This window comes from Rhipicephalus microplus, chromosome 6 (genome assembly GCF_043290135.1).
Source record: "Rhipicephalus microplus isolate Deutch F79 chromosome 6, USDA_Rmic, whole genome shotgun sequence".
Classification (NCBI taxonomy): Eukaryota; Metazoa; Arthropoda; class Arachnida; order Ixodida; family Ixodidae; genus Rhipicephalus; species Rhipicephalus microplus.
This window is the reverse complement of record NC_134705.1, coordinates 118,141,513-118,149,877: the sequence shown is the minus strand read 5'-3', so window position 1 is coordinate 118,149,877 and position 8,365 is coordinate 118,141,513. Positions and strand designations below refer to the sequence as shown.

The following is an 8,365-nucleotide window of genomic DNA, read 5'->3' as shown; positions in this document are numbered from 1 at the left end:
TGCTGACACAACACAATCGTTAGCCCATCTCGTCAATTATCTATCTCTTGAATTTTGAAATGCTGCTATATCTTATGTTACTCATTGGTGCTGATATATACACTTTTATATTACTATATATTTATTACATTCCTCATTCATGTTGCAAGTTCTCGTAACTTTTGTACCTGTATTGATTGCTTTTATTCTCTCTGACAGTTATGTACCCACTCCTGCTTGGGTCCGGAAAGGGCCTGTGGTATTTGTAAATAAATAAATAAGATAGATATTACATGTATACTCTGAAGTTGAAATTACGCGAACCTACATGACTGATACAGTTGACATCGCATGTTTTCTAAATTGCCTCCAAATCTTTTGTCTACATAAAAATATGTTACTTTTGTTCATATTTAAGAATTCTGCGAGTCTCGGATCATTCTTCAAGTGCAACAAGTGAAAATACTCGATTCCACATTGTTCAATAACAAGTTTGACAATGCGTGTGAAAGTGGCTTGCAGTACCTTGCTACTTTACAGTTGAACACATTGATCATGTCGCCATATAGCGAGACCTGAAGCGATTCATTAGGGACCTTCATCACACATCTTCTAAAAGAAGTTTAATTGCGTGAAATTGTAATTATGAGAGCAATAGGAGAATAAATGCTAATATTAGTGTGGCAACGCCTTCTTGAACTTCCAGCTTGTGGTTGCCATGGTATCCGCTAATCTAATGATGTCTTCTGGTGTTTATTTATGTCATCTATTTTTCATTTCAATAGTGTTTCACTTCAGTAATCAATATGAGCGTAATATTTCGTTGAGCGAGACTTTTACCACGCAAAGTTTATGACGTTCGAAGTTTCTTGAAGGTGTGCTGAAGTTTACAAGTGACATCGAATGGATGCTGCTGTAGTTGTTCTTTAGAATAGTAAAAATGTAACTTCTACACCCATGCCTAGCCAACCGGACCACCACTCCATGAACAGAGGTTAAGTAAGTTAGGGTTTCTCTTGTTTTGTTTTCTTTTAGCTCCTCCTTATGAACCTTCACCCCCCAAGTAAGCGTTTTAGTGTCTTCTTGCTTGCCACAAAGTTTTTCATGTGTACATTGAAAGTCTGCAGAAGCACTTGTGAAATCTAGACTTCGAAGATCACACCGAATGTGCATCATCCTGGAGGCTGTCGTGCAATAAGACTTGTTGCGACAAATCTACATACAATTTCTAAAGTGAACTTCTCTTCGTGCTGATTACTTCTAACCTATATTAGTCACATTGACGGCACTATCTGACCCGACGAAACTACGCATATTTGAACCTTTAAAGCATCGCTGGTAATTCGTGCGTACCTTGCTTGGTTCATGCTCAAGTGATATTTCTTAAAATAGTGATGCTGTGACAGAATTTTGCTTGTCTTGCAAGTGAGTTGATGAGAAAAGCCGCTAAGGAAGTCTCGCTTTTTGCGTACTACTATTTCAAGCATTGAGTGATCAGGAATACTGATTGATTCTTTAGAAATGGAATGATGGCTATACAATGACGCTAACTACCAGCTGTGTCTCCTTGTACATGTTCAATACTTTCGGCATGGAGATGCTAACTGTAATAACGTGAGCAGCAGACAGCATACCAAGAAGCAACTGATAAGTTTATTAGAAGACGCACCATATATAGGCGCAGAACCACGTGATCGGTCGCACAGGAATGCGCGCACTGGGTGCGCAGTGATAAGTGACGTCACGCTACAACACTCCTTCCCCTTCAGATTACTTCCGAAAGTCACTGGACTGGTATCTGTTCGGGGCATGTCGTACACGTGCACTACGACGCAGAGTTGGAAGTTCGGCTGCAGGTGGCGCGTCGTCGGCACTGGGCTGGTCCGGCGAGCCGGAGGCAGCTGCTCCGGCCGTGGGCGATGCAGTTGCCGGAAGGAGAGACGTCGCAGAGTCGGTTGCGTGTGGATTTACGAGAGGCGACCCGGCGACTGGCCCACACGCCATCGGAACCGTCGGTGGAGTCGTGTCTACGGATGCCGTTGGAGCAGGTTGTGCCTGCCGATAACTTGAAGAATCCTGGCTTCCGTGGCGGGCTCTGATGTGGTCCGAATGCGTAAATCGCACCGCCTGCGACACTTTCACCAGATAGGTTACGGGACTGATAACCTGTGTCACGATACCATCTTCCCACGACACTGTTTCACCTCGCACAGTCTTCACCCACACAGCGTCCCCCACAGCAAAACATCGCGGAACCCCCCTAGACATGTCCTTTTGCACTTTGGTACGTTGCTGCTGCTCCCGCATGGAGAGCTCGAAATCTGGTTTTAGCAATGACAGCTTTACCCGTGGCTGTCTTTTCAAGAATAATTCTGCCGGGGTCTGGCGAGTGGTACTGTGCGGAGTAGTCCTGTAACTCATTAGATAGCTGTCCAAGCGTTCCCGAAATGAATGTTTGTGGTGGCTAGCTTTGTCCTGCAAGACATGCTTTGACAGTGCTTGTTTGGTAGTCTGCACTAAACGCTCGGCCGCTCCGTTAGAAGCCGCGTGATAAGGAGGTGTCTTGACATGCCTTACACCGTTTACACTCAAGAAGGCCGCGAACTCTTCGGAAATGAACTGCGGTCCATTATCACTCACCAGTACCTCTGGCAGACCATACGCGGCAAACATACTACGTAGCTTCTCAATGATTTTGTTAGCAGTAGTGGATGACATAGGCGAGACCTCGATCCATTTAGAGAACGCGTCGACGAGAACCAAGAACGCCTGAGAGCCCTTTACCGCATAATCGACGTGCACGCGTTGCCAGGGCCTTGTGGGATAACTCCATGGTTGCAAAGGAACCGGTGAAGCAGCTTTTTGGACGGCCTGACAAACCTGACATTGTCGAACGTAGCTCTCAACCGAAAGGTCGAGGCCAGGCCACCACACAAAGCTTCTTGCTAACGCTTTCATGCGACTAGATCCCGGGTGGTCCTCATGCAATAGCTGCAAGACCTGTAGCTGGAGCTTATCAGGTATGATCACCCTTGATCCCCACGTTATGCATTCTTGCTCTACTGATAGCTCGTCGCGCCGGGAATAAAATGGTCTAAATGCTTCAGAGCACTCTGAAGGCCATCAATTTAAGATGAAGTGCGTCACGCGAGACAAGGTGGGATCACGTCGTGTGGCTCGCGCTACGTCATCCGCTTTGAGGGGCATGCTGTCAAATAGCAAGAGACACTCGGAAGGTTCATCGGCCGCTACAATAGGCCGTGGAAGCCAAGACAGAGCGTCAGCCACTTCAACATTTCTTCCCTTTCGGTATTTTAGTTTATACTGGTACGCTGCCAGGGTAATTGCCCATCTTTGCATTCGAGCTGCAGCAAGCGCAGGCACCGGCTTGTCGTGGCCTAATATTCCGAGCAATGGCTGATGATCTGTATAAAGAGTGAACTCTCGTTCATACAAGTAGCGGTGGAATTTTCTTAACCCAAACATCAGTGCTAATGCTTCGCGTTCGCACTGAGCATAGTTTTTCTCTGCGGCTGTAAGTGTTCTAGAAGCAAATGCCACTGGCCTTTCGTGTCCCTCTGCGGTCTCATGAAAAATGACAGCCCCCAATCCATACGACGAAGCGTCACATGTCATAGCCATTGGTTTCGCCACATCGTAAAAAGTGAGCACATTACTCTTGACAAGTAACAGTTTCGTAGAAGCAAATGCTTCGCTACACTCCCGTGTCCACGACCACCTTTCGCCCTTGCGCAACAGACGGTACAATGGCTCTGCCACGCAGGCAAGGTTACTTAAGAACTTTGCATAAAAGGTTAACATGCCGAGATAAGCCTTTAGCTCTGTTTGGCAAGTGGGCTCTGGCGCTTCTGTGATCGCCTTTATCTTTTCTTCTGTAGGATATATACCTTCAGCGCACACAGTGTGACCGAGATAAGTCACAGTGCTCTGAAAAAACCGACACTTTTCCTCTTTCAGTGTCACGTTGTAGTCACTCAGCCGCTGCAGGACTAGTTCCAACGTTTTTTGACAGTCGGCTAAGTCTTTTCCCGACACAATGACGTCGTCTATGTAACATCCCACGTGCGGTATGCCTTTGAGCACCTCATCCATGAAGGACTGAAAAATGGCTGGCGCACTGGCTACCCCAAATGGTAAGCGCTGGAACTCGAACAGCCCCCTGTGCGTATTAATAGTTAGCAGTGGTCGGGACTCGGCAGTGAGCGGAATCTGATGATACGCGGCCGAAAGATCCAACACACAAAACACTCTGCCGCCAGCTATGGCAGAGAACAAATCTTCCGGTCTAGGCAATGGGCAGTGGTCGGTCTTTAAAACAGGATTAATGGTGACTTTGTAGTCCCCGCACAGCCTCAGTGAACCATCTTTCTTTTGGATTACGACTACTGGCGTGGCCCAATCGCTCCGATTTACGGGGCGTATAACACCGCTTTTCTCTAGCCTTTCTAGCTCGCCTTCCACTTTATCTCGAAGCGCAAATGGGACGTTTCTGGCCTGGCCAAAAATAGCCGTACAATTCTGGCTTAAAACTATCCTTGCTTGATAGTTTTTTACTTTTCCAGGTTGCTTAGAAAACACCCCTGGGAACTTCTTTTTAACCGCCTCTAACTTGTGAGAGTCGCTTACATTTATAGCAAACACGCTTTTCCAGTCAAGCCCGAGCCTTTCAAGCCAACTTCGCCCCATCAGCAATGGTAGCTGCTTGCCGTTATCCTTGACGATAATAGCGGGTAGCCGCAAAGACTGTTTTCCCACCGTAACGGAAACGTTGCATTGCCCTTTTACTGGAACAGGTTCCCCAGTGTATGTTTTTAGGGTGACTCGAGATGGCTCGCACTTGACATGAGGAAATGCGTTCAGCCTCACACTCTCAGGAATTAGTGTTACAGCTGCTCCCGTATCAATCTGCATGCAGAGGTCTTGCCCTTCTACGTTTAGCTGCACTTCATACCCAGAACGCACGGTATTGATAACATGGTACACATCTAATTCAGAGTCACTATCAGAGCAGTCCACCACGTTTGCAGTTTTGAGTTCTCTGCGATTACTTGGACACAACTTCTGTAGATGACCGATTTGAGAACAGCTGTGACACTGGACGTTCTTATACCAGCAAACACTAGCCGCATGCGCCTTGCCACATCTTTCGCAAACTCGCTTGGCTTCCTTGAGCTTCCGAAGCTTCGATTTCTTTTCGCTTCCTTTTCCTCTTATCGCCATTGCATAAAAAGCCGCTTCCTTGCCTTCTGCATGAAGTAACGCTGTCTGTCGCGCAGCCTGCTCTCGGTCCTGGGCTATCTTGCACGCCTTTTCGAAGGTTAAATCTTCTTCAGCAAATAGGGCGAGTTGCGTTTCCTCGCGTCTTATGCCTGCCACTATTCTGTCTCGCAGCGCGTCTTGCAGAAACTGACCGAAATCGCACTTCCTTGCTAACTGTTTTAAGGCCACTATGAAGTCCTCGACGCTTTCCTGCTCTTCTTGTGCTCGCTTGTTAAATTTGCAACGTTCGGCAATGACCGAGCACTGTGGGCTATAGTGTTTCTTCAACAGCACTGTGACCTCTTCAAAGGACTGGTCCCCAGGAACAGCGGGTACTACCAAACTTTTGAGCACCTCGTACGTTCGTGGTCCTATCACACTCAAGAATACTGCCAGCTTCTTTTCCTCTCTGATGTCATTTGCGGTGACGAAGTGCTCAAAACGCTCCAGATAGGATTCAAAATTCTGATCCTTCTCGTCGAACTCGTCTAGCTTGCCTAGTCGCGCCATTGTTCAGTAAAAGTGCAGTATACTTATCGGGTTGCTTTCCCCGACGACTGCGTTGCCTCTTGCCGAAGGTAGTGCCGCCGAGTTCAACCGTCCCAGGCCATGGCTGCCGTTGTTTTCTGGTCCATGGCTGTCGACCGCCGATCGCCCGCAATACTGCTTCGTACTGAGCTAGTACAAGGGGGCGGATCCCATCCTCGTCGCCAGTGTAATAACGTGAGCAGCAGACAGCATACCAAGAAGCAACTGATAAGTTTATTAGAAGACGCACCATATATAGGCGCAGAACCACGTGATCGGTCGCACAGGAATGCGCGCACTGGGTGCGCAGTGATAAGTGACGTCACGCTACAACACTAACGCCAACTATGAACGGTGCCTCGAAGCAGAGCAAGTGTAGAGGTCACAAACAACGACTATGATTGCTACTAGGTTAAGAAAATGAGCCTGCAAGGGCAACGTCACCGGTTCTTATTGAGGTATCATGTTGGAGAACTGAGAGGCCCCAGAGTGACCAGAAAACATCACTTAATTCATATAGAAGACGTTGATACATAGGAAATTCAGTGTATATAAGTTTGATTAGGACACATTTAATCTGACTGGTACATCGCGAATAATTTTTCAAGCTTTTTTGAGTCAAATAGCAATGAAATATCAGAGACGATAAGACAATAAGGTGCAGCCTCGCAACAATTTTACTTTTTGTTTCCAGAATTGCTGTTTCAGTGCAGCATTGATTACGATGGCCATACAGCTCTTCTATAAAAAAGTAACAGAATAGCTGTCGAAAGTAACCATCAACAGACAACGAAATGGCAATCTATTGAGGGAGCCAGCAAGCACAGAATCAATCATCAACTGCCTACTGCACGCTATTCTGTTGAGATAAAGATCACTGAAAGCACCATCGCATGAATTTCTTGATAATATTTCGCAGCCGAATTGTTCGTTAAAAACGTTAGAATGGCAGACCAAGGGCGTGCTATATGATTTCACTACATCAATGCCGCACGGGAACTAGTATTATTAACTTTATCGCAGGCCTTTATCGACGCATAAGAGATCAAGGGCGGCGAGCAGTGTCTACCAAACACCAGGAGCAATGTACGTGTTTTGTCACGTGAATTCTCACGTCTGTATGTTTGCTTTGAGAATGCTGTGACTCTTTGCAAGCGAAACAATGCAGTATTGCACAACTTGCCTTCAGTTTTCATTGGTGTTTATTGAGGTATGTTGGGGAACTTAGAGGACCAAGAGTGACCTGCAGACATCACTTAGTTCATGTCGCTACATTAATACGTAGGAACTTCAGCGTATACAAGTTCCATTAAGGCACATTCAATCTGACTGAAACATTACGAACAATTTTTCGTGCTCTTATTGTCTTATTTTCTCTGATATTTGACTCGCAGGAGTCGAATATCAGAGACGATAAGGCAATAAGGTACACCTTGACAACAATTGTACTTTTTTGTTTCCAGAATTGCCGTTTCGGTGCAGCATTGCTTTCGATGGCCATGCAGCTGTTCTGGTAGGAAGTATAGCTGTACATTTGTTAGAAAGAAACATTAGTAGACAGTGAAATAACAATCTATTGAAGAGGGCGGTAAGTACAGAATCAATCCTTAACTGCTTACGGCACTCTATTCTGTTTCGTGAAAGGGACACTAAAGTCAAATAACAATTTTCGTCAGAGTGAAAGCTCAATGTGTAAACACATCTAAAACGACTATAATAACAACAGCAGTGCTCTATACTTACTGAGAAATTACGGTAAATGCACAAAAAGACATGCGCCGCAGTGGGACATGCTGAAAATGATACCGATGACGTCAGACGAACCACCTACAACTAATCACTCATTCTAGGTGCACTCAATCAAGAACCCTCCGGGCATCAAGAGACGCAAAAAAATGCTGCTTATTCGTTTCTGTTTGATTCAAAGAAAAAAAAAACACCGGATGTTACTATATATATATAGATTGGCACGAGCGGTTCAAAAATTCAATTTCCGCGTGGTTAAACTTAGAGTCACTGTACAATAAATGTAGCGTATAGAGTAACTCTTGTTGAACTGGGCAGGTCGTCACATCTAGCGGGACGCAGTTGAAGCAAAACACGTTCGTCATCTTGGAGCCAATGGCAGGAAATTGATCAATGGCCGTTGTTGCTGTTGTGGCTCCCACTGCTTCCGTTCTGTTTACTATTGTCGGTGACCACGCAGTAAAGCCGGGCAACACTGTGCACCGCAACAGTGACGTGAGCCTGTCCGCTTTTTAATTTGAAGTGCGCTAACCCAGTGCAGGCCGCTAAAACGCCATTTCAATTCAAAATAAGCCATTCCTTGGCACCAAAGTAATACTACAAGGTTTCTGGACCGCTATTTGAATAATCAACGTCGACTTAATAGTAGCCGTTAGTGTCCCTTTAAAGATACTGAAAGCATTTTCACATCAATTTCTCGGTAATACTTCGCTGCCCAATTGTCGGTTCGAGACGCGAGAACGGCAGACCAAGTACGTGTTGTGTGATCTCATTACACTACTGCCGCACGTCAACTAGTATTATTACTACTACTTTGCCGCAGGCCTTTATT

General features: G+C 45.9%; 1 protein-coding gene across 1 annotated transcript; it reads right to left on the bottom strand.

The window, feature by feature from the left end:
• Positions 1 to 1,749: 1,749 nt before the first annotated feature.
• Positions 1,750 to 6,075, bottom strand: LOC119172833 (uncharacterized). The gene is made up of 2 exons (XM_075867813.1): positions 3,888 to 6,075; positions 1,750 to 2,300 (listed from the first exon to the last, which is right to left on the bottom strand). The coding sequence occupies exons 1-2, from the start codon at positions 5,767 to 5,769 to the stop codon at positions 1,750 to 1,752; spliced, it is 2,433 nt and encodes an 810-aa protein (XP_075723928.1). The 5' UTR covers positions 5,770 to 6,075.
• Between the last annotated feature and the right edge of the window lie 2,290 nt (positions 6,076 to 8,365).